Genomic DNA, 27,314 nt, shown 5'->3' with positions numbered 1-27,314 from the left:
TTAATTTAGGAGGTATGGTATTGAGTCTAACAAGAAATTCCAGTCTGTGTTATATTGGATGTCCAACTTAAATTTTGAAATAATATGTTGCACATGATGTGTTTGCATGAAGTCTCTGGGTCGTTTTTTTTGCATCTTGAGTCCAGTTATCTACGCATTTAATCTGGTTGGTAAGTAAATGCGAAATTGCGAGAATCGGCAAAGAATTCCATAGGTCAAATGCGTCTATGTATTTTGGTTCCATAAGCCAAGGTATAATCTTCAAAGGGATGTTATCCAGGAAAAGACATTGTGGCCATTTATTTGGGACAAGTGCTCTTCTAATAGCCAAGGTGTTATTGGTTATAATCTCTAATGTGCCCTTCGGGGGGGCAGCAGAGGTCCAGAGATATATCTACGCCTCTTTTCCTACTAACATAAGTTCAAGATTAGAAATCTCTTGGTCAGTTCTAAGTTTAGTCAAATTTATCCATCAAGCTAAGTGGATTGCCTGGTAATAAGTCTTGAGACTAGGAAGTCCAAGGCCACCCTTCCTTTTTGGAAGGGAGAGGATTTTAAAAGGAATTCTGGCTCTCCTGCCCCTCCACACAAAACCATTAATTATTCTGTTGGCCGTTACAAAAAAGGACTTGGGGAGAGGTATGGGTATCATGTTCATATGGTAGAAAATTTTTGGTAGTGTGTATGATTTAATTATATTTATCCTACCAATCCACGAAAGGTATTGCAGGTCGTATGACTTGAGAAGCGTTTGTATACTATCTAAGAGAGGTTGGAAATTATGTTTATAAAGAGTAGAGGGATCTGCAGTAAGGGAGACTCCCAGATACTTCAGTTTTTCAGTGAGCCACTTAAAGGGGGTAATCTTTTTGAGTTCCGAAACTACATCATCTGTCAACGAGATGTTCAGAACCTCCGATTTATGCATATTGACTTTGAAGTTAGAGATGACTCCAAATTCATCGAGTAGCTTTAGAAGAGTAGGGAAAGCTGTTTTGGGGTTTGAGATTAGAATCAGGAGGTCATCCGCGAAAGCAGCTGTCTTGAATTCTATTTGATCTACTATTAGCCCCCTGATCGACTCCTCCTGCCTTATCCTCTGTATTAGGGTCTCCATAACCAATACAAAAAGGGTGGGGGAGAGAGGGCAGCCTTGTCTCGTTCCATTTCCAATCCCGAAGGAGCTCGAAAGCAACCCGTTGACTCTAACTCTAGCGGTTGGGAGTGAGTACAGCGTCATAATGGCATCAATAAGAGGCTGGGGGAAGTCCAACTTCCGTAAAGTGCAGACCATATAATGCCAGCTGACTCTGTCGAAGGCCTTCTCTGCATCAGTTGAAAGTAAAGTCAACTGGATACTGGAACGCCTGGCATGTGAGATGGCTAAAAGAATTTTTGTGGCACTATCCTTAACCTGCCGTCCCTTAACAAAACCCACTTGATCAGGGTGGATTAGGGAATTTAGGACATTGTTAATTCTGGATGCAAGAATTTTTGCCCAGAGTTTTAAGTCTGAGTTTAACAAATAAATGGGGCAATAACTGTCACATAGGCTACCATCTCTCCCGTCCTTAGGGATAACAGAAATGTGTGCCTCCAAGGTCTGTTTGGTTGGGGGGTTTCCTACTAGAAAAGGATTAAATAGAGAGGCCAAATGTGGGAGGAGTTGATCGGAAATTTTTTTATAATACGACACGGGAAAACCATCTGGGCCTGGAGTCTTATTAATTGCCATATTCTGTAAGGTATCACTAATTTCTTGAAAGTGAGGTCAAGAACTCTTGGATCCTGTCTACCGCGGTTGAATGATCTTTCATAGGGTCGGGTGGTTCTAAATTATAGTGAGATTCGTAAAAACATCTGAACGCCTCTGCAATATCTTCGGACCTGTCAACTTTCGTATTAGGATTTTTGTAGATATGTTTTTTAAATTTGTTTTCTTTTTGTTTTTTAAGTAGATGGGAAGTCAGCTTACTATTTTTATTTCCATGCACATAGAATCTATATCTACATTGCATAAAAACCTTTGCAGATTTAATATTGAGCAGGTCTTTCAATTTTCCGCGAACGGAGACGAGATTTTGTTGAAGATTCTGAGTGTTAGATTTTTTGTGGAGACGTTCAGTAATTGCGATCTGATGTAAGAGTGACATAATCTCTTTTTCCTTTTGTTTTTTAACGTGGGCCCCAATTGATATAAATTCCCCTCGAAGTACTGCCTTGTGCGCTTCCCAGATGTTAGGTGTTAGTGGTCCTTCTGTGACATTTTCTGCAAAGTAACGTGAGATTGTATATTTTATTTTCTCTAGGTTTTGTGAATTATCCAATAGGGCTTCATTTAGTCTCCAAGTTGTTGCAGGACGGGGCAAGGTGTCAATGGCGATGTCTATAAAGATCGGAGCGTGGTCAGAAATTGTGATCAAGCCTATTTTGAGTGATTTAATTAGACTCAAAGATCGCGACTGGACCAAAAGGAGGTCAATGCGGTGGTAGGACGAATGGGGAGGGGAAAAAAATGTATAGTCTCTTGTGGTGGGGTGGATAGTACGCCAGGGGTCAATAAGATTTAGTGTTGATAATTTGTTCTGCAGATTATGTCTCGATTTTTGGGAAATAAAGGAAAGGCCGTTTGATGAGTCAATCTCAGGATTTAGGGTTAAGTTAAAGTCACCTCCCACAACTAGTAGCCCTTCTGTGAAAAGTTGGAGCACATCTAGTGTTTTTGAGATCCATTGGGCTTGTTGTTTATTAGGTGCATATAAGGCAAACGTAACCATAGTATTGGCTAGGAATCCTTTAAGGGGACACTGTCACCCCCTCCAGCCGTTATAAACTAAAAGAGCTACCTTGTGCAGCAGTAATGCTGCATTCTAACAAGGTGGCTCTTTTAGTTTTTGTTGCTGTTATTCTCAAAATAAAGCGTTTTATAATTTTACCCAAATACCTACAGTATCTTTATACCTGGAGGCAGGTCTGAACCCCCCTCTTTGAAGCGCCCAACTGCCGTCAGTCATCTCTTCTGGGGCGCTGGTCGCCGCCCCTCAGTGCTGTTTTCCTCTGAAATCTGGCGCCTGCGCTGTGCACTTCTGCCTGGGGCAGGCGCATTGAGCATTGGCCGTCATAGCTCAGATGCTGGGTTCCGGACTGCGCCTGTGCCATGCCTAGGAATCCCAGCCCCGCACTGTGCATAATGCATAACACACTGCGGGGCGGGGATTCAGTAGCAAGGTGGCCGCACTGCCCGCCCCAGCTTGTAGGATGCGCCTGTTATGCTACCATAAAAATCATCTGTCCTTACATCACATCACCTCTTAGCCAATATGCTTACTACGGAATTAGACTTTGTGGGAACAGAATGATCGTATGATTGTTCTGTTCACATCGGTGTAGTAAGGCCGATACTGCTTGGCTAGTATATAATCAGACAGCTCTTGTTAACAGGCCCAGATCGTCCCATCTAAATGGGTCTTAACGTTTGTTTTTTTGTTTTTTTTTTAATTAAAATTTTGCTCTGGCAAGTTGTGAAAACCGTTTTTCGATTTAGTGTATGAGTTGACTGTAGAATAGATCTCATGCCAATATCAGATTGACACCTGTCTAAAAGCCAGAACTGTTAGTGCCAATCTGTATAAGTTTCTCCTATACTGGCTGATTACAGTCGGCCTCGTATCACGGACTGCAGTTCGTCTGAAGAGCTGCTAAACCTCAGCACTTGTTGTAGGGGAAATGTGTTGCTGGCAACTGCTTCCTCCTGCAAAATCAGCTTTTTTTCCCATAGTGCAGAAAGCAGAGACATACCCGATAAGTTTGTCATCCCACATTTTGAATGAAGTTGGAGTGGTTTGTCCAAATGTGGGTTTTAGTGGTTTTAAAGGGGAGCGATCACTGATTTTTTAAATTTAAATTTAGTACCTCCATCTTTTGCTGCTGCTCCACTGATTCTGGAACAGTTTTTCTTTTTTTAATGTGTCAATCCATTTCAAAGTTACGCCCTGCTGAAAAATTATGTAGATTTTCCCTTCAACCAACACAGAACTTTTCTGTGGGCGCTTGCTTTTTATCCTTTGACACTGGCCAATCAAGATATGGCCACGCCCACAGAGAAGTTCTATGGTACACGCCCAGATGATTCAAGGGAACATTTGCACCATTACTACCGGGGGGCATAACTTTTGAACACAGTGGCACAGAAGAAAAAGAAAAACTGTTCCAGAATCAGTGGAGTAGCACCTATTGCAGGAGCTAATTTAAAATCCAGTAAAAGGTTCTCTTTAACTTTAATAAAGGGTTTTCTGATAATGAACTAGGGGAATCTAAGCTTTCAGACAGAATCGTAAAGTGAAAAAAAAACATTTCTTTGCTGAACTTGCCCCAAAGCGGACAGCCATTTTCAGTAATCAGTACTGTACTGTCTGTACGATTACTCATCAGCAACAGAGACCGCAAAGAAAAAAGCTTTTGGTTGTCCTAAGTACTCCTTAGCTAGCCGCAATCATTTCTTATTATTTCTGCCATTTAAGCTTTGTTTGTTGTAATTACTGTTGTGCCAACCTAATTGCACGCCACGGACAGGCTTTGGGATGATTGCCGTTCACAAAAACTTCTATTTTGAGACGAAATTCACTTTACAAGAACACTTCATATCGTGCATGCTACAACATAAGCTTCCGTGTCTGTACTTAAGAAGAAAATGACATCTTGAACGTGCGCTCATGTTTCTCTCCTTCTCCAGCATTTAAATCTTCGTCGTCAAGACAACCTTCTTCCAGAAAAGTCCCCGCAAAGAATTATTCCGAGGTAGGTTGGACCCCCCACCGAAGACTGAATCCTTGGAAACAAATGAGTTGGATGTAATTTTGCACAAGTAACTTTGGAAAACTTTTTGTATGGCAGTCAGTACATTTCCTGCCGCGTGCTCTCCGTGGAGCACTGTGCGTCGTCACATAGAGTACCATCGGCTTTGTGCGTAAGGACTATGTCCTGCCGCACAGTTTATTTTCAGCCGTTCCATGTTGCAAATATTCACCCTTAGTCTTCATTCAGACATCCATTTTTTTTTTATGTAAGTGAAAGATACAGACCTATTTGCATCATTAAATTGGATCAATGTTTGACCAGTGTGCCCATTTTTACAATCAATAATTTTTCATCCTAAACTTAAAAAATATAAAAAAATTACAAAGCTTCTCCTACCCGATGCAATATTAAAAATGGATATTTTTGGTCTTCGACTCGGCTCAAAAGCGGACATGTCTCCTTTTTTTTTTAGACAATGATGGGTACTTGTTCTATCCGTGAAAAACACAGAACACGTGAAAAGCAGTACAGTAAATTTGGAGGCAAATGGATCTGTGTTTTAGCTCCCTCCTTCTCTTATCCTTTGGTCGCAGTTGAACACAAATTACACAGACGGGTTGAGAGTTTTCTTCGATCTTAGTTATTAGAGCAGGCTTGGAATGAAAGTCTACAGTCACCTTATGCGACTACAGACTTCTGAATCCGGACAGCGTGCACAGTGGTCCCTGATGAAGCACTCTGTGTGAAACATACGTCTTATCTTTTGTCTGATTCTTAACCTTTATGCATTGTATTTTTTATATGGTTTTATCTATTTTTCATTAGTTGTTTACTTTTACATTTATATATAGTCTTCATCATGCTTCTCATTTTAGAATCTTCTTGTTGTCAGGATTCTCTCATATTGCCGGTGTGAACGAGCATTCATGGGACCATTGGTTCACAATTTGCACTTCTGCTCACATTCCGACTAGACGTGCACAACCTCTCTCTGTACACTTGTATTGAGGGAGGATGAGCATGTCTAGTCGGCAAGTATGCAAATCATGTGATCGGACCTCTTGACAATACACGTGTGAGCTTCATTTTTTTCAGCTTCTAAAGGTCCAAATTCTGTGCACTTTTATTTTCATTAATTACTAATAAACAAAATGGGCAGCCCCAGATTGCTGATTTTACAAAGAATACCATAAGTTAGTATCAATAGTGCTCATAAGTAACCCTAATGTCCTCCGAAAGGACCCAACCTCGCAGCAAAAGTTGGTTTGAAACTTTCATCAAGGTTTGGTAAAATCACTAGTCTGGGGCAGCCCGCTCTTTTATTAAACAAGTGCCGCCCCCGATCGGTGATTGGTACTTATTCATCTTTATAGTGATTTTTTTTTAGAAGAAAGCTCTCAGCACGCTGGTTGTTATTTGCAATAACTGTTCCATTTCCATCTGTTCAGGAGATAGAGGATGATGACTCCGATCTTGAGGTTACCTTCACCCCGTCTTCGCAAGTGAACAAGAGGTAAGCTGCGTATTGTATGGTGTGCGCCGAATGTATTATATGTGTTTTTTTGTTTTTTTTTCCCTTCATCAAAAGTGTTGATACGATTCCAGGGTCAGTGCAGGCCTTACCCGCGTACGGCACCGTGTTATGGTGTTAAAAAAAATGGGCTACAAATATGATAAGAAAGTGCACAAGGCAAATTTTGAAGGGCAGACCCACCAAATGGGGGGGGAGAATATGGTGTGACTGCATGAGGTAAGTCTCAAATTAACATCAGGGTGATTTAGTGGAGTAAAGCTGCCGTGGGACTGTCCATGGGCTTCTGAGGAGACCAGAGCCCAAGAGGGAGGTGCTGCACACATGGCCTGAGGTTGTCACAGGGTAGAGGAGCAGTTGAGTAGTAAGAGATGTTGCTCGCTTGGGAGGCAGAAAAACTGAGCAGGAAGGAGAGAGCCAGTGCCGAGGAGGTGACATCAGATGGCGAAACACTGTCTGTACAGGACTACAACAACTTGAGAGCCAGTGCCGAGGAGGTGACATCAGATGGCGAAACACTGTCTGTACAGGACTACAACAACTTGAAGAGCCAGTGCCGAGGAGGTGACATCAGATGGCGAAACACTGTAAACTGATCCACAATTAATTGCAGAATAATATAACTTTTGTGAATTTTCACTGACAATTGTGCTACTGATGCAAGTTAAAGTGCAGGGGTCCTAATGACGAACTCTTTCTTGTGAAAGAATGGGACTGCGCTGACCACTCGATAGTCCAGGACTTGTGTGCAGTGTGTTTGGCAATGTGCAGGCCACATGTTTGCAGCCGCTGGCAGTCAGACAGTTCGTGAAATGGGAAGATACTGTTGTAGTGAAGCAGCAGCAAGGGCCTATAGATACTCAGAAGTATATGGTGTCTGCTACATAAAACACCGAGATAGAGCAGACCGTGGAGGACTGTAACCTCCCAGAGACCCCGTATGATCGGCGACAGCTGACTTGGTAGACTTGTTGACATATTCCATAGTCCTCCGCTCCATGGAGGAAGACCGCTTCGCTGTTTGCTCTGTAACCATTAAGCATTCTGTTGTAACGAAAAAGTTTTGAAAAAGTTCTGCGTTCTGCCCTTTGTTCTAACCTTGATGGTTTCTAGTTCCCCCATGTGCACAATTTATAGCAAATCCCTAATATTCCTGACGTTTCACGACTACCCGAACTTAATTAGTATGGATCCTTCAGTAAATAATTAAAAGCAATTATTAGTCTTAACAACAGGAGTGCTCGCTCCAGCCTCCCAAGAATTTCAAGGTACCGAATTATTTGGAGTGTCGGTACCGCACAAAGTGACCCTTACCTGCACAAAGCATAGGCTCAGTAGACAGATGTGGGGGATATTTTGGGTAAAGTGTTCCTATAATTTAATACCATTTTTTGTGTGATACTGATTTAAAATGTAGGCTTCATTTTTTCATAATTCAAAAGTAAACATGGGAAATAATCAATTTTGTAATATATTGTATCAGGTAAATCTGCTTTTTTTTCTCCTCCTGGTCTGATCTTCATGGATAAAATCTATATTCCCTGAAGACAGATTCCCATTACGGAGATAGAAGATGACAATTGGTGCTTTTAAAATTCTATGGAGGGAAGAGCTAAAGGCAGACACAGACATTCTGCTGCAAGTTCGGGTGAAAGGACAGTTACAATTCTCCATAGAACTTCATAATGACCACCTGTCATCTCCTACCACGGTAATGGGGAAATCTGTTTTCACGGAAGACAGATTCTACCCGCAAATTTAGAATTTTGAGAGTGAAAGTTCAGTCCAGGAGAAGAAGCAAATGGCTATATCCAATAAGATATATTTACCATTACCGTAAACTATGCTCCAGCTTGTTGCGTGCTGAGAGGGGTTAATCGGCCATGACAGGGCCAGGTTTACTGTGAACAGCTGAATAGTTGGGCAGGATGGCTGTCTAATCGGCATCTGGATATGCCACACCTCTGACATGGATGGATTATCTCGGCAAAGGAGAAGTTCTCACTAACACAGATTTAGACAAATATGTGAGATTTGAGAACAATATTTGAGAGAAAAAAGGCCAAGTCTTAGGTCTTTAAGTTCAGCTAGAGTCACCCATTGGTTCTTAGCCCTACAAGATTTCAATTTCCATGTAGAGCGTAGAGCAGGGAAGCTACATGGTAATGCCAATGCCCTCTCGAGAATCACTTGCCTGGTAGGAGAAAGTGCCAAGCCCCACGGCTTTAGGCAGAAGGGGGAGGTATGTAGTGTGGCTAATAGTCAATAGGAGGTATGTGTCACAGAGATAGCTTGTCTCTGTGATGTAACCCGGAGTATTTTCTCTAGTGCATGGAAGCACTAAGAGGATCGTTTGTTGTACCTGGGTAGCCATGAGAGATGGGCGGGTCAGGTTACCCACATACCTCACCTCTGGATGTGGTTACAGCCTATATAATGAAGGCTGTTGTTTGGCACATGGTCTGTGTATTGGGAGGGAGAAGGCCTCCTGTGTGTTTGGCCCCAGACCAAGCCTGAGTACTGGACTCTACCCCTGCCTGTTTGCCCGCAGGCCTGACAGAGCAGAACCCTGCTATGGACATTGTGACTTTGTTTTGCCTGATCTAAAGGTCATTTACTTTCTGTTTGTGCTTATGGGGTTTATGAAGCAATAAACCCACATGAACTTTTAAAGGAACAAGCCTAGGAACAAGTGAGTGCAACCCCTACACCCTTTAACACCTTAATGACTGCATTATGTAAACGTTCATTTTATGTCACAGCGAGTGTATGGAGCGGGCTCAGGAATTGAGCTCGCACCATACCCAGCAGATGCTGGCTGAGTTACAGTACATAGCCGGTATCTACCTGTATACGCAGTGGCCATTACTTGCTCCACTTGCTGCTGTTTAACCATTTAAATGCCAGTAGCACTTAAATGTCTAATTTGCCATTGAGCACGTTCACTAGCACCCATCTGTCCCCCCTCGCCACCCCACAGTGCAATAATAGGGTGCAAAAGTAAAAAAAAAATGTAGAAAAGTTTAAATCACACTTCCTATTTAAGAAAATATATGTACCGTAAGTAAACATATTGAAAGTTTTGGTTTCTTAAAACATACAAAATATACTTCCAATTGGTGGCGCTATAGAGTTCAAGTCCTCTTTTTCTCTGAAGAGGCAATTTGCATTTCAAAATGTACAATCATTTTTGCCATAGTTAAAATGCCAAAAAGAAAAATCAGAGTTGAAATACAAGAGTGTGCCGACGTTTGTTTGCCAAAATTGTATCAATAAAAACGTAAGCTCCCCCAAAAAAAACAAGTCCTACACATTCCTCAATGGAGAAAAAAAATGTTTTTAAAAAAATGACAAATTTCAGAAAACGGAAAGACAAACTTTTTTTTTTAATCCTAAATTTTTTGGCCCACTACAATGAAAAAAAAAACCCAAATACTTCACAATGGAAAAAAAACTTTAGACATCTGGTATGAACAAAGTCATAATGGCCTGAAGAATCACATTGCCAAATAATTTTTAACACACAATGAATTTCATAAACGGAAATTTTGTGGGTTTTTTTCACCATTTTGCCAAATTTGGATTTTTTTTCCGAGGCTTTTTCACAACATTACATGGTAGAATAAATGGTGACTTTCAAAAGTACAATTTGTCCCATAAATATGAAGCAATCATATGATGTCGACAGACAATTAAAAAGAAAAAAAAAATTAAGGGAGGAAAAAGCTAAAATGCAAAAAGAAAAAAGAAAATTTTCTGATCTGGAAGGGGTTAAGATGATGATGATGGCCACACTGCAGTTACACAGGAATATCCACCAGTCGTCACGCCTGTGAGTTCTAGCATAGTCTGGCCGTACGTGGGTTGGGTGAATCTCCTCTGCTTGTCTGCGTTAACCGTGATGCTACACTCCCTGACAGAAATGATGTCGCTTATCCATGTTATGTAAATAAAAGCTTATAACCTGAGGTTAAATTCATCCACTGGTTGTATAAATTATTCTTTTGAAAGCTGAAACCCTCCGAAATGTGGTTTAGGTTAAGAAAATAAATTGGCATCAATGCAGAAATATTGATCAGTTAATGGACACAGAATGGTCAGATTTTGGCTGTACAAAAGTTTTGTCGCCCACAGAAAGTAATGTTATATTCAAACAAATAATTAACATAAAATACAAATATATGTTGCATAACATTGGTGAATGAAGTTGTGGTACTATTAGAGTCATATTTAATATTTTGGGTGACTTCCATGAGCTGGAAGGACTGCATCCATGCGGTTCAACAATGATTCATACAATTTACTAATGAAGTCATCAGGAATAGCAGAGAATGCAGTCTTACATGCCTCCCAGAGTTCATCTAGATTCTTTGGTTTTGTCTTCCAAGCTTGCTCTTTCATCCTACCCCAAACATGCTCAATGATGTTCATGTCTGGTGACTGGGCTGGCCAGTCCTTGAGCACCTTGATCTTTTTTGCCTGGAGGAACATTGTTGTAGAGATGGATGCATGAGATGGAGCACCATCCTGCTGCAGAATTTGACCCCTTTTATGATTTGGAATATAAGAGATAGCTAATGCTTCTTGATATTTTATGCTATTGATATTGCCTTCCACCTTGCAAATGTTTCGCACACTCCCACACTGAATGTAACCCCTGACCATGATCTTTCTACCACCAAATTTAACTGTTTTCTGGGTGTATTTTGGATCCATACGGGCTCCAGTAGGTCTCCTGCAGTATTTGTGGCAGCTGTGGTGTAATTCTACTGAAGATTCATCAGAGAAATCCATCTTCTGCCACTTTTCCAGCGTCCATCTGTTTAGCAGGCTGTGGGACTTTGCAAATGCCACAGGGTTTTTTGTTTGCCTTTTGTTTAGTGCTGGCTTCTGAGCACTGATTCGACCATGGAGGCCATTTCAAGACATAATCCTACAAACTGTTCTAGTTGACACAGGGACTTGAGGTGACCAGGCCTGTTGGAGCTCTGCTGCAGTGGAAAAGGGGCTTGCTTTGGATTTTCTAACCAACAAACGTTCCTCCTGACCAGTTGTCTTGCGAGGTCTGCCGGACCTGGGCTTGTCAAACAGATCTCCAGTCTCTTCAAATCTTTTTTTAATTCTTTGTACTTGAAAGTGCCAGCCACCTCTGCAGTGGATCTGGGCTTCAGCCTCTTGATAATCCAGGCTTTGGTCACAGGGTGGATTTTTGGCATGTAGTCTGAGCTCAAGTTGTAGTTCAAGTGAAGGTCTGGGGTGCTGGGTTTCTATTTATACACACATACTAATTAACCGATCATTTACTGAGCACAGGTGAGGATGTAAACTAGAATTGGGTGCATTATATGACCTGGCGACAAAACTTTTGTGTTGCCAAAATCTGACCATTCTGGGTCCATTAACTGATCAATATTTCTGCATTGATGCCAATTTATTTTCTTAACCTAAACCACATTTCGGAGGCTTTCAGCTTTCAAAAGAATAATTTATATAACCAATTGATGAATTTAACTTCAGGTTATAAGCTTTTATTTACATAATATGGATTAGCGACATAACTTTTGTCAGGCAGTGTATATTACGGCGGTCGGACGGCTCCCAGCCCCTGGAAATATGCACTGCTCAAAAAAAATAAAGGGAACACTAAAATCCCACATCCTAGATATCACTGAATGAAATATTCCGGTTGTAAATCTTTATTCATTACGTAGTGGAATGTGTTGAGAACAATAAAACCTAAAAATGATCCAACGTAAATCACAACTAATATCCCACAGTTGGGATGATGCTCAAAATCAAAGTGGAAAATGAAGTTACAGGCTGATCCAACTTTAGTGGAAATGCCTCAAGACAAGGAATTAATGCTCAGTAGTGTGTGTGGCCTCCATGTGCCTGTATGACCTCCCTACAACGCCTGGGAATGCTCCTGATGATGCGGCGGATGGTCACCTGAGGGATCTCTTCCCAGACCTGGACTAAAGCATCCGCCAACTCCTGGACAGTCTGTGGTACCACGTGACGTTGGTGGATGGTGCGAGACATGATGTCCCAGATGTGTTCAATCGGATTCAGGTCTGGGGAACGGTCGGGCCAGTCCATAGCTTCAATGCCTTCATGTTGCAGGAACTGCTGACACACTCCAGCCACATGAGGTCTGGCATTGTCCTGCATTAGGAGGAACCCAGGGCCAACCGCACCAGCATATGGTCTCACAAGGGGTTTGAGGATCTCATCTCGGTACCTAATGGCTGTCACGCTACCTCTGGCGAGCACATGGAGGGCTGTGCGGCTGAATGATTTACAGCTGCTAGCCAGGCTGAGTACATGTGGAAGTTGCCTGGTTGCTAGGGAATCCCCACATGTAATCAATTATTTTTTTGAGCAGTGTACATAGAGATCTTTTCCATAGGTAGTCATAAATAAACAAGCCAATAAAACACTACAAGTTTCAGAATTGTTCCCCTGCTCGCTGTCTGGAAGCGACAGACCCTCAGGAATAATTCCTCCTCCTTACAGATAGCCATCAGTGATATATTATGTATGTCCGGTGATGTGTGGCATTAATAACTGCGCTTCATATATTAAAATATTAAGGAGATTTTCCTCCTAAATGGAATTTATACATCAACGCAACAGTCCGCATCGATATACACAGAAAAGGCCGGCTGGTATTAAAAAAACCAAACCATCTTCCTCATGCAGAGCATGTCTTACGCCACTACACATTTCAGATAAGTCATTCTTAGGCCCCTTTCACACATCAGTTTTTTGCTATCAGTCGCAATCTGTCGAATTAAAAAAAAAAAAAAAAACGGATCCGGCGACTGATGCTGTTTTTTCTCATAGACTTGTATTAGTGATGGATTGCGACGGATGGCCTCACGTCTTATCTGTCGTTCGACGGATCTGTACAAAAATTTTTGTCCGGTGACCGCAGACAACGGACAAAGTAGTGTTTTTGTCTTTTTCGAAAAAACGGACAGCGACGGATACGTCGCCGTCCGTCGTTTGCTAGAATGGAGGCCTATGGCGCCGGATCCGTCAAATGACGGAATCCGGCAACGGATTGCATTTTTTCTTTAACTGAGCATGCTCCGATTTTATTTAGCCAGCCCCCCTTGTCAGATCCGTCGAAAAAGCGGATCCGTCGCACCAGTTTTTCACAATCTGCGACCGATCCGTCTAGCCAACGGATTGTGACTGACGGCAAAAAACTGATGTGTGGACTGTCTCATCACAGACGAGCAATTGCTGTTAAACCCTCATACGTTTATTATTACTCTGCACCCGCTGCTTTTAACAATTAACATTAACTTTAAAGGGGTATTCCCATCTCCAAGACCCTATCCCAATATGTAATAGATGTAATAATAATAATATTAGCAATTAGAAATGTAGTATAGTTCTTCTGATTCGCTATGTCACTTACCCCATGTGCAGGGCATTGCAGCAGCTTAGGCTACTTTCACACTAGTGTCGGAATCTCCCCGTCGCAATGCGTCGGGCAGAGATTCCGACAATAGCGTTTAACGCACTGCATAACGGAGGCAGCGGATGCATTTCTCCGGCGCATCCGCTGCCCCATTGTGAGATGCGGGGAGGTGGGGGCGGAGTTCCGGCCGCGCATGCGCGGTCGGTAAAAGCGGTCCGTCAGGAGCAAAAAAACGTTACATGTAGCGTTTTTTGCTCCCAACGGTCCGCCAAAGCACGACGCATCCGTCGCAAGACGGATGCGAAGTGTGGCAATCCGTCGCAAATGCGTCGTCAATACAAGTTTATGGGGAAAAAAACGCATCCTGCAAGCACTTTTGCAGGATGCGTTTTTTCTGCAAAACGACGCATTGTGACGGATTGCAGAAAACGCTAGTGTGAAAGTAGCCTCAGGGATCCATGGTTACAACCACTCATATAGTGACAGTTAGTTAGCCGTTAGTGGTCATAACCATGGATATCTAAGCTACTGCAATGCCCTGGACATGGGGTAAGTGACATAGCGAATCAGAAGAACTATGCTAAATTATTATTGCATCTACTACATATTGTGATAGGATCTTGGAGATGGGAATACCCCTTTAATGCGCCCAGGGGATGTAGGAAAAAAAGTAAACCTGTACCCATCTACCGGACCGAGGCTGACGCACTCACTACTGTGCTCCCTGTAGTCTCCTACTGATTGGCATCACATGACGCCTCCCACTGAATGTTGATACCAGGAGACCGGCCGGGGACACAGTACTGAATGTGGAGGAGTGATGTCAGTCCAGTAAATGAATATATATTTTTAAACTCATCCTGTGGTTTGGTTTTTTTATTATTATTTCTTAAGCCATTCAGAAACCATTAAGGTTTTCAAGTGGTAGAAAAGGCGTGGGCGATAACATGATGATCACTGGAGGTCTGACTGATGGGACCCTAAGCAGTCTTGAGATCGAGTTTCTAGATCCCCGAAAATGGGTCTCTGCAGCATCTTCCTGAAGGGAGCGTAGGTGCAGCCTCCACTCCATTCATTGTCTATGTGACTGCTCTACTTCGCAGTCCCGTAGACAATGAATGGAGCAGAGTCTGCACATGTTCATCTACCGGATTGGGCCTGTTTTCAGGGTGTCAAAGCCCTAATCTCAGGATTATTGGAGGTTCCAGCGGTTGGACTTCCTGGGATCAGCAAGCTATGAATATGGGATATCTTGATCTTTTGGTAATAACCCTTTAAGTAGCGTCTCTCAGAGTGAGAGATGCTCTCCACCCCAATTTATGGCAGAGGACCTCCCTAGTAGTAGACGTCTACCTCCAAGATGTCCATTTGCCCAATCATGACGTGTGATCCTGAGCAGAGAAGTTCTGCATCTTGAAATATTCTGGCAGTGACGATAATAATTTCTTTGTAGTGTATTATATAATTAGATATTGATATATTATAGCATTATTAATACGGTATATTTATGGGAAACTGGCGGCTAACTCCACAATATTTCATCATCATCATCATCATCATCATCATCATTATTTCTTATTGAGAGTCCATAATAGATGTACATGGTAATTGCCGTGCTTGTCGCGTGGTCCCGTACAGCGGGGTCTCGGTCACCCACATGGCGTATTGTGCGAGTGAATGGCTTCACTTCAATGAGCCAGCTGCCTCCTCTCATGATAAAGTCAGCGCTGTATAAAGGACGCCTTTACTCGGGGGGCACTTACCTTTATGTAAACTATATGACTTAAATGAAGTCGTGTTTTGCTTCTTCGCTTTTGATCGCATTGGTTTTTGTTCTTATGAAATGGGAAATAATGGTGGACTTAGCCGGGACAATGGAAAGCCGCTTTCATGTCTCCACTCCAATTAATTTATAGGTTTATAATAAATAGAAAGGAGGCTTATTGTGGGAGTCGAGGGTTTTGTGATTGATTTGTGCAAGGATTTTCTTTACGCTACTCGCTTCCTTTTTCTTTATAAATTAATGTATGGGGGCATCTTTGCTCAAAAAATGAATATATGATGGGGACTATTCCTGCAGTGTAGTTCTTGCACCAGCCGGTTTTGCTCCTAATTTTTACTTTCTATTACCATAATATGTTATAGCAGTCATTTTTAGCGTTAGTGAGGTTATTGTTTAGTCACATAGGCTTCATCAAAATGCATAGATCCTTCTCTCTCCTCCCACCTCTCTCTGTGGTGCCAGGCTTTGCGTTGGCACCATCTCGTACAGGGTAAATACGATGTAAAATGCTCAAAAAACAGGTAAAATTCTACTTATCATAAGTGTAGAAATCTATATAAAAAACTGTGTACACTGGAACCCAATGACATATTGGGCATACGGGCCCCTAGTTTCTTATCATTCAAAGTGGCATCAATATGGAGGTCAATATTTACTGTTAAGAATTTTAGTAAAATACTCCCATTACTATTTTTTGCTTCTTTCCCTCCGTAAACACCATGCGGCTAATTCTCCTTTAGAGGCTGCTTTGAGCTGCTGCTCAGCCAAGATTCTTATTCTATTTACAAACAATGAGACTATGGGAAATCCCACGTGTGAGTCGTGGAGCAGAGAACAGAGAGGATCAGACAGGGAAATTCCAGTACTCTTATTGCTTGTGATTAGAGTGTGGATTTTGGCTGAGCAGCAGCTGAAAGCAGCTTATAAAGGAGAATTAACCAGCCATGTGAAATAGCACTGCAGCATGGTGAGAGAAGGAAGCAAAATTAGGTAATAAAATGTATACATTTGCAATGCCTGAAGAGTAATTTAAAAAATAGGAGGAGGAGGAGTGCAAACCATAATTTGGCCCTTGTGAAATGTTGTACACCCCTAAGGTACAGTATCTTTTACTTCCCTAAATGCATTCATATATTTAGCATGTAATGAAACAAGCAGAAAATTTGTGAAAGAATTATCTGGCTAATTTTTATAGTTACGATTTTCCGTCAGGCTGGAAGGTCTAAACAGAGTAATAGAAGCCCCCGTGGCACAAATTTGGTAATATAAGTCCTGGGCTGAGCTGGCCTTTCCTTACCACTGTCATATCACATTAGCTGAGCTGGTCGAAACCTCCAAATGACGATGAAATTCACTGCTCATTGTCTTTCTCTGCTCTCTAATGTAATGCCGTCAATAGCTGTAGGCTTCTAATTGTCCATCGTTTCCAACATCCCAATAAAGTATTGATTGGATTAAGCGTTAATCATCTCTGCTGACTGGCAGCAGCCCTAATGCAATCTTTACATGTGTCTAGTGTGGCCTCGAAATAATCCTGCGCTCGGGGAAATTGTCAGCCAAAAATGTCTGTATAATCGAAAGGCGCAAAGCAGGCAGAGAAAAGGGGAATAATTGGCATTGGCTCTTGTCCCTCACCAGGTCCCACCGATGCCAAACTCTATATTTTTGCCTTTCATTCCTTGGTGGAACAGGACCAAGATTAAAGCTTTTAGCTTTTAACAAATACAATGCCTAAAAATATCCCCTTTCATTCCTATAATTAGAAATACTTTTTTTTTTTACACTGATCTAAAGAACTGATTAACAAAATTCTACTAGAGAACTGGGACTTGGACATTGTTTGTGTCTATTTTTAGCCAAGAAAAACGTCCGCGGGTTAAAAATTTGCCTTCAATATCGCACCTTTATTCCATAAAACTATGAATGTGGCCAATTTTTTTAATGCGATTTATCAAAAGGCTTCTTTTTTTTTTTAAATGGTGCAATTTTAATGTCACTGCTCAGACCCAGCAAATACTTTTTTTCCCGCACTGATCAACAAAATAAAAACCCGCTTCAGTCTACAAGAGAACTGTGAGTTGGGTATTTTCTTGTAAGACCATAGCCCAGGTGTAGGATTCAGTTTGCATCTACCGTAATTTTATCCCCCTTTATTAAAAATTGGCCTTCAAAACCAGGGCTGTGGAGTCGGTAAGCCAAACCTCCGACTATGACTCCTCAATTTCCATGACACCGACTCAGACTCCGACTTCACCAAAATGGGTTCCGACTCCACGACTCCGACTCAACAGCCCTGTTCAAAACGTCACAGACACTTGCAACACTTCAATTGTCACTGGTAAATTAGAGCCAAACCTTTTCGAATGTGTTAGGAGGCCTGTGCCTTTTAATGAACTAAGTACAATCTTGCCAACGACCCTCTTCAATGTCATTATTACAAGGTAGCCATTGTTAAAAATGCGCCATAACTAATCTTGGACAAGGATTACTTACGTTGCTGCTGCCATTTAAAAAAACTTTGCATAAATCATGAACACATGTATTGCATCTTATGAGAGATATATGCTGCTTTCTGCACTCATGACCCGCTTCTTCTATCCTCTGCTTCCTGACCTCATGATTTACTCTGAAAAACGGCAAAAATCCACCCTGCTTAAGACAAAGACATAATGATCAGGTTACAGCTGCGTACTGAAGTTTGTAGAGAAGGGAGGAGCAGAGGGAGAGAGAGAGACGGGGAAGCTCAGAGATCCCTACTGTGGCTTTTTAGTAAGTGTTATATCTCACCCGCAGAGCAGGATTCACAGCTACTCTGCTCTTTAATGTGCTGTGTGCTGTTTCTCAGCAAGTGTTACATAGAGACAGGAGATCTTAAGTCACTCACATCTGTGTGTCCTGTGTATAGGAGACATCATAGCAGCTACCCTCTGCCCACTAGCTCTAAGACAAAAGAAAATAAGAGAGAGTCTTCAGAAGGAAAAGTTTGTGAAAAATGCAGTATACAAGTCACACACTGGCCAGACATAGTGATATTCCTCATTTATCCACACAACAGCCTACGCAGAACAGTTACCTGAAATGTCAGTTAGAGTTAACGTAGTTCCAGATTGATTGTTATTAAAGGGACTGTCCTCTACGTCTGTAACCCCTTCTCATACCCCACGATTGGCTTCGACAAACTAGAAAAGCTTATACTCACCTTCCGTGCCGGTGACGTTCCCGCGGTGTTGGCACTCGCGCTCTTTCTCTCTCATGCGGATGTATGACACATGACCCCGGCGCTCAATCAGCGCTGGGGTCACTCTCGCCACATTCGGACAAATTGAACGTGAGCAGGAAGTCAGAGATCAGCTGCAGAACGGACTTCCTCTTCATGTTCAATTTGTCCGAAGGCGGGGACGGTGATGCCAGCGCGGGTTGGGCGTTGTCGTCACAACAACCGCACGGGAGCATCGGGGAGAGCGAGTGGCGACACCGTGGGGATGGCTCCCGCACAGGAGGTGAGTATAGGCTTTTTTGTTGTATTGGGGTGAAGCTCGGGGTTCTTCAAGTAGTGGACAACTTCTGTAACTGATCAGGCACCTCCAGTATTTTACGCCTCTATCAAGACTGTAATATTGTGGATCCAGCATAACAGGAGCCACTTGTTATTCCAACGCCACACCGCTCGCCTTCCTTATCTTTGCAAACAAGATTCATGTTCTTTAGAAGCTGAAGGGAAGACTGCAAAGAAAAAATGGAAAGGAATTCCTGCCAGATTAATTGTAGTTCTCCAACCTGTCAACTACAGATAAGACCCTCGGTGGGCTCTATATGTCATCAGTATATATACTCAACCACGGCAGCTGCTTAACCCTGATTCTACTAAACTATACTGGATTTTTCTCCCTATATTGTTATATATTCAGAATGTGGCTAATTATTTAATCGGCCAATAACCCAGAAAAAAAATCATTCCATTTTTTCTTTTTAATTTCTTTCCAAAATCTTCTGTAAATTTGCTTCAGCGTCTCATGCACTGGAGATTGATGGAGGCTGAAGGTGGAAAGGATTATGGTAATCAAAATGAATTCCATATTCTGTTAGCAGAAGATCACTAGCATTGTCACTTACAGTTCTGGATAGTAATACATCCTGAGTAAATCCTGACATTTTTCATTCATTCACTAGATTTATTTCTAATTCAGACATCAGTTCTGTGATGCACATTTGTTAGGAACCCTACCACTGTAGACTATTACTAGCCATAAATACCCTGATGTCGGCAGGCGCCAGAGACGTCCAGGTTCCTCCTAGCCATCCATGCGGCAATTCCTTCCCAGTCTCCACCTATTGGTCACTTACCGCTTTTATACCCCTCCAGTTCACTTGAATGTCACCCCTGACGAAGGACTTGCTCCGAAACGCGCGTCGGGGTGTGCGCTGCACTTGAACCTGGGACTGCTATAAGATAATCATTGCTGCTCATCCACATATCCTTTCCCTGCATAAATCTCCTTGATTGTCATATAATATTATTGCCACATAATGACTGCTGGAGATATGTGCACAGTTATCTGCCATATACTGAAACATTTTTTTTTCCCTTATATAAAATATATGTTCGTATTAACACAATTATTGTATCTTTTCACAATACCAGTATATTAATAAGTGTGACTGGATCTCATTCAGGTTATTTACTAACATCTACTATTTTTTCACTGCCTGATGTGACTGTGGTGTTTACAGCAGTTACTACATCTATTTCCTTACATCTACACTGCTCAAAAAAATAAAGGGAACACTTAAACAACAGAATATAACTCCAAGTAAATCAAACTTCTGTGGGCGTGGCCTAGCGAGCGATGTGAGCGGACGTGCGACGGATCTCTCTCCCCGCACCGCTCCTAAATCCTCACCCTTGAAGGCGCCGCCGAGCGCCGAAAACCGGGCGGAGTTGCTCCGCAGGACCCCTGGGTACGGAGGAGAGTGCCGGAGGCAGTGAGAGGAGAAGAGCGGCGATGCCGCGCAGAAGACAGTCGGCGCCCGCGGCTGGCGCGAAAATCCAAGATGGCGCCGTGGCAGAGGAGGAGGCGGCCAGAGCCGGCACCGCATACCGCCGGAGGCTTGAGGTAATCGCCCGGCTGGAGCGGTTTGCTCGGACGGAGGAGGGGGGTGCCCTGCTGCTGGGCCCTGAGGGGCCAGATGAGGAGGAAGTCCCGCAGAGGCAGAAGAGAGGAGGGGAAGACACCCTCAGTGTGGTGGAGGAGCAGCTTTCTCCAGGGAAGATGCAGGAGATGCACGAGACAACTAACTTGTCACCTGCCGCCAGTCCAGTGCAGGCTAAGGAATCTGAGGGTGCGCAGCAATCAAACGTGGGGGAACCTACACTGCAGGACATTTTCTCAGTCGTTATACACTGCAAATCTGCCCTGGCTGCGCTGAACCTAAGGGTAGACGATTTAACAGTTGAAATGAAGTCCCTTAATTCTGCTATGCGTAAAGTGGAGAAAAGAGTGGAGGAGCGCGTGGGCAGTGTGGAAGATCAGACAAATGAACTGTTGAAAAGAGAAAAGAGATACATCCAGCGCATTGCAGAACTGGAATTTAAAACAGATGACCTGGAAAACCGTTCCCGTAGGAACAATCTAAGAATAATTGGGGTGCCGGAGAAGGTGGAGGGGAATAATCCTATGGAATACATTGAGGCATGGCTCAAAAACTCGGTGGGAGGAGCAGACCTTACCAACCACTTCTCCGTGGAAAGGGCCCATAGAGTCCCCACTCGGCCCCTGCCGCCTGGATCCCCCCCTCGAGCTCTGCTGGCAAAAATTTTGGACTATCGGGATCGGGAAACCCTACTAAGGAAGGCCAGGATCAGTGATGGACTGAGCATAGACGGAAATCGGATCTCCATCTATCCGGACTATTCGGCATCGGTGCAGAAACTGAGAATGAGGTTCGGTGAGGTCAAGAGGCGGCTCCGAGACCTAGACCTAAAATATTCGATGTTATACCCGGCTAAGCTCAGGGTGGTGGCGCTGGACCGTGTTCATTTTTTTCAGAACCCGGAGGAGGCAATGCACCGGCTAGATACCAATACTAAGAAAATTGGCGTGGATCGGAGCCGATGAGACTGACGCTGAGACTTCGCCACTCACTTGATTATACCCCCTGATGGTGATTTTTGAACTTGTTTTGTTTCTTTAGACAGAATGCACTTAAAAGTTTGAAACAGTGTGCTCGGCGGCGCAAAGAATATTTCATGTTGTTGGCGGTGGGAGGGGGAGAGATGGACTGCAAGGGGCTCAGTTCTAGGTTGTATCAAGAGCTCTCAGTTCTCATACAGAGAAAGAAAGTTTGAACTAGTTGAATTCTATTGAGGTTTAGATGGGGAAGTTGGGGAAGAGGGATGGGAGGGGATGGGGGAGTGCCGGGGGAGACCTGAAGGAGACTGCTCTAACTCATTATTTTTTCTCTAGAAAATGGGAGGGGACGTTAATATTATAAGCTGGAATGTTAGGGGGTTAGCGGACGCCACTAAACTCGCGGCAATATTTCAGTATCTACTGAAACAGAGGCCCTCGGTGATCTGCCTGCAAGAAATCCACCTAGTGGAGGAAAAAGTTGATATGTTACAGAAACGGTGGGTGCGCAAGGCATATCATTCGACGTTCTCTAGTTATGCAAGGGTAGTGTCAGTCTTAATTCACACTAATACCCCATTTGAGGAAGTTAATGTTAAAATTGATACGGATGGTCAATACGTTTTGCTAGTGTGTAAAATCTTTAACCGTTTAATGTGCATAGTATCATTGTATATACCTCCGCCATACTCTGGAAGGAAGATCCAGGACATATTGGAGGCTATAAGAGGTTGGGATGGGATCCCCCTTCTGGTGGTGGGTGATGTAAACAATATAGCAAATGACCATTGGGATAAGAGTAACCACGCATCACAGCGCAGGGACGGTAATGACACTCCCTTTGGTAACTATCTCAGAGAAATTGGTTGGATTGATTTATGGAGGGTTCGCAATGCCAACACATATTCCTACTCCTGTTATTCGACTACATATGGCTCAATGTCAAGAATTGATGCCGCCTTGGGCAACGATAAGATGAACGTACTGTTAAACGGGGTGGAATATAATCCCAGGATTTTATCAGACCATAGCCCTGTTCAGGTCTCTCTAAAGTTGTCAGGTCAGGATGGTTTGAGGAGGGCGGGTTGGAAAATTCACCCAGTCTGGCTACAAATTTTGGACATGGCAAAGGTGGGGGTAGAGATAGAGGAGTTTTTCAAGATTAATGAAGGGAGCGCGGAATGCCATGTAGTGTGGGACACCATGAAAGCGTATTTAAGAGGAATTTTGTTTAGGGACGTCTCAAGACATAAGACAAGGACCAAAGAGCGGGATCAGGGCGTTCTAGAGGAGTTGAAAGCAGCAGAGGCGGCATTGGGGCAACATCGTACTAGGGAATCTCAGAGTCGTATGAGGGCAGCTCAGAGGGAGGTCGATCAGTTATTTTTGAAAAAGGCAGAGAGGTTGAGGGCCTTTCAGAGAGAGACTTTCTACTCGGAGGGGGAGAAGGTGGGACACTTGCTCTCGGTAGTGGCGTCCGCGCAAAGAGACTCTTCACATGTCTACTCTATTAAGACGGAGGAGGGAACGTTGGTTACTCAGGGGGAGCAGATCCTGGAAGTGTTTAGGAAATTTTATGAAAAATTATATACGTCCAGTGTGGAGAGGGGATCCTAGGATATGGCGAGGTACTTGGAAGAAATTGATCTGCCCCGCTTGAGTGGAGAGGAGTGTGAATTATTGGAGGAACCGATTGGGGAGGAGGAATTGGGGGTGGCTTTGGCGGGTGTTGCGGGGGGTAAGGCTCCGTAATCGGATGGCATTCCAGCTGAAGTTTATAAGACCTTGAAAGAAACTCTGTTGGCCAGGCTGGTGGGGGTGTATAATAGCTCGCTGGAAAGAGGGGAGTTGCCTTTGTCGATGAGAGAGGCTATAGTGGTGGTTATCCCTAAGGCCGACAAAGATCCACTGATGCCAGAATCCTATAGACCAATTTCACTCTTGACTGCTGACATTAAGATTTTGGCAAAAGCCTTGGCAAATAGGTTGAGTAGGGTGATAGACAAATTGGTACACCCTGACCAGTCAGGCTTCATGCCTAACAAATCAACGGCACTCAACCTGAGAAGGTTGTTCTTAAATCTACAAATCCCTTCGGATAATGTTGGCAAACGGGTTGTGGCATCTTTGGACGCCCACAAGGCCTTTGACTGTGTGGAGTGGAGTTATCTGTGGTCAGTGTTGGAACGTTTGGGGTTTGGACCTAGATTCATCTCATGGGTGCGGCTGTTGTACTCTTCCCCAGTGGCGAAAGTAAGGGTGAATGGCGCCCTCTCTGAGACTTTCTCTTTGTCTAGGGGAACTAGACAGGGCTGTCCTTTGTCCCCGCTGCTTTTTGCCCTGGCGGTGGAACCCCTTGCTGCGAAAATTAGAGGCTCCCGGGAGGTGAGGGGATTTATGTACGGGGATTCGGAAGAAAAGGTAGCGTTATACGCAGATGATATTTTGCTCTTCTTGGAGGACTCGGGGGAATCCCTGACAGGGGCGGAGGCCATTATTGAAGAATTTGGGAGCTACTCTGGCCTGAGAATCAATTGGGAAAAGTCCAATATGATGTTAGTAGATGGGGATTATGAGAATAGTGTAATGAGGGAATCTCATACAAAGTTGAGGTTGGTGGATAAATTTAAATATCTGGGGATTCAGATCGCATTACCTCTGACGAGTTTTGAGGAACTAAATTTGGCGCCACTATTGCGGAAGATACGTATTAAGGTTCAGGCGTGGAAAAAGTTACACTTATCGGTCATTGGTAGAATAAATCTAATAAAGATGATTGTGATGCCGCAACTTCTCTACGTGCTGCACAACTCCCCTATATGGATATCGCAGAATAGATTTCGGAGGATTAGATCTTTGTTTGGCGAGCTGATTTGGGGCGGGAAAAGTCCTAGATTTAAACAGGAAATTCTACAAAGACCAAAGACGGAGGGGGGAGTGGCACTGCCTAACCCATGGTTATACTTTTTGGCTTCACAATGTCAACATTTTAGGGGATGGGGTGTGGAATCGGGTTGGGAGCGGACACCCTGCAGTCTGAGGAAATTAATTGGGTCAAGGGTACTAACTGAGGGTTTGGAGGGTGGGCATTTCCGAGAGAAGGGTACTAAATTCTGCACTATTAGGCTTATCCATAAGGTTTGGGACAAAGTTAAAGGAATTAGGGGTGTGAGGGCACTTACTATGTTTTCGCCCATATGGAATAATTGTCTTTTGCAGGAGTTTAGACAGATGGAGGGATTCCATGTTTGGAAGGGAGCGGGAATCTCTCGGATAAGCCAAGTCTTGCTCCAAGGTAGAATTAAGAACTTCGAAACATTACAGGAGGAATTTCGGCTGCCCAGCTCTGAACTGTACCAATATAACCGCATCTCTCATGCATATCGGGCACAATGTAAGAGGGGGCCTATGGAGATCCAGGTGGATCTAATGCTAGATTTTATCCTCATGGGGGAAGGCACGAAAGGGGTGATCTCTGCAGCACGGTGGCGCAGTGGTTAGCACTACAGCCTTGCAGCGCTGGGGTCCTGGGTTCTAATCCCACCCAGGACAACATCTGCAAAGAGTTTGTATGTTCTCTCCGTGTTTGCGTGGGTTTCCTCCGGGCACTCCGGTTTCCTCCCACATTCCAAAGACATACTGATAGGAATTCTAGATTGTGAGCCCAATCGGGGACAGTGATGATAATGTGTGCAAAAACTGTAAAGCGCTGCGGAATATGTTAGCGCTATATAAAAATAAAGATTATTATTATTATTATCTCAGGAATATATGAATTCCTTCTATTTTCCTTTTTAGAGGGGCACCCTATCAGAGCCAGAGCGAAGTGGGAGGCAGACTTGGGGCGATTGACGGCGATCAGTGGGACTCAATATTGGAATACGTGCCCAGGATCTCGATGAGTGAGCCTGGGAGGCTGTCACAGCTGTTGGTTATTCATAGGGCTTATAGAACTCCGGACATGTTGTACAAAGCTGGTCTAAGACCTAACTCTGAATGCCCTAGGTGCTCGCAGTCCGAGGCGGGTATCCTCCATATGATGTGGCAGTGCCCCAGGTTGTCCTCGTTTTGGATCGTGGTGCTAAATAAAGTGGGACTAACATACAAATGTTCGATACCACGGGACCCTCTGGTATGCATATTGGGTTACGTGGAGGAGATTGTAACTGATAACTCGTACAAAACAGTTATTGCGAGATTGCTGTTTATTGCCCGAAAGTTGATCGCTAAGTTTTGGATAAGGGTAGAGCCACCAACGAGAAGAGATTTCATGACACAAGTGGACTATATCGTGGCATTGGAGAAGAGCATTTATTCTAAAAGAAACAAGATGGACCTTTTCAACAAGTTGTGGAATCCTTGGCTCGAGTCGACGTGATCTGGAGATTGTTTTCTAGCTTTTGGGTACTCTGCCCCCGTGGGAGCAGTACTGACATGACACCTTCTTGTTCTTGGTTAAGGATAGACGTTTGGGAGGATCGGAGTGGTTCTTGGTGGATCTCCGGGGGTGGGGGGGAGGGGAGGGAGGCTGATTTGGGATTAAAAAGTTTGTTGAAAATGCAGAACATATGTATGTACTGTTTACAGCAATGTAATCTACTTATATTTTTCTTACTGCTTAATAAAAATATTTGATTAAAAAAAAAAATCAAACTTCTGTGAAATCAAACTGTCCACTTAGGAAGCAACACTGATTGACAATCAATTTCACATGCTGTTGTGCAAATGGAATAAACAAAAGATGGAAATTTTTGGCAATTATCAAGACACACTCAATAAAGGAGTGGTTCTGCAGCTGGCGACCACAGACCACATCTCGGTACCAATGTTTTCTGGCTGATTTTTTGGTAACTTTTGATTGTTGGTTGTGCTTTCACACTCGTGGTAGCATGAGACGGACTCCACAACCCACACAAGTGGCTCAGGTAGTGCAGCTCATCCAGGATGGCACATCAATGCGAGTTGTGGCAAGAAGGTTTGCTGTGTCTGTTAGCGTAGTGTCCAGAGGCTGGAGGTGCTACCAGAAGACAGGCCAGTACACCAGGAGACGTGGAGGGGGCCATAGGAGGGCAACAACCCAGCAGCAGGACTGCTACCTCAGCCTTTGTGCAAGGAGAAACAGGAGGAGCACTGCCAGAGCCCTGCAAAATGACCTCCAGCAGGCCACAAATGTGCATGTGTCTGCACAAACAGTTAGAAACCGACTCCATGAGGATGGTCTGAGTGCCCGAGATCCACAGATGGGAGTTGTGCTCACAGCCCCATACTGTGCAGGAAGCTTGGCATTTGCCACAGAACACCAGGATTGGCAAATTCGCCACTGGTGCCCAGTGCTCTTCACAGATGAAAGCAGGTTCACACTGAGCACATGTGACAGACATGACAGAGTCTGGAGATGCCGTGGAGAGCGATCTGCTGCCTGCAACATCCTTCAGCATGACGGGTTTTAGCAGTGGGTCAGTAATGGGGTGGGGTGGCATTTCTTTGGAGGGCCGCACAGCCCTCCATGTGCTCGCCAGAGGTAGCCTGACTGCCATTAGGTACCGAGATGAGATCTTCAGACCCCTTGTGAGACTATATGCTGGTGTGGTTGGCCCTGGGTTCCTCCTAATGCCAGACCTCATGTGGCTGGAGTGTGTCTGC

At 43.7% G+C, this 27,314-nt stretch overlaps 1 protein-coding gene across 3 annotated transcripts in view; it reads left to right on the top strand.

Annotated features, from left to right (window-relative positions):
* The window catches only part of MRE11 (MRE11 homolog, double strand break repair nuclease), a 329,642-nt gene that overhangs the window by 256,342 nt on the left and 45,986 nt on the right, over positions 1–27,314 (top strand). For all 3 annotated transcript variants that reach the window (XM_069759160.1, XM_069759161.1, XM_069759159.1), the window contains exons 17-18: positions 4,733–4,797; positions 6,246–6,310. In XM_069759160.1, coding sequence (XP_069615261.1) covers positions 4,733–4,797; positions 6,246–6,310 — 130 coding nt within the window. The remainder of the gene's footprint in view (positions 1–4,732; positions 4,798–6,245; positions 6,311–27,314) is intronic.

This window comes from Ranitomeya imitator, chromosome 3 (genome assembly GCF_032444005.1).
Source record: "Ranitomeya imitator isolate aRanImi1 chromosome 3, aRanImi1.pri, whole genome shotgun sequence".
Lineage (NCBI taxonomy): Eukaryota > Metazoa > Chordata > Amphibia > Anura > Dendrobatidae > Ranitomeya > Ranitomeya imitator.
This window is presented reverse-complemented; position numbering and strand designations above follow the sequence as displayed.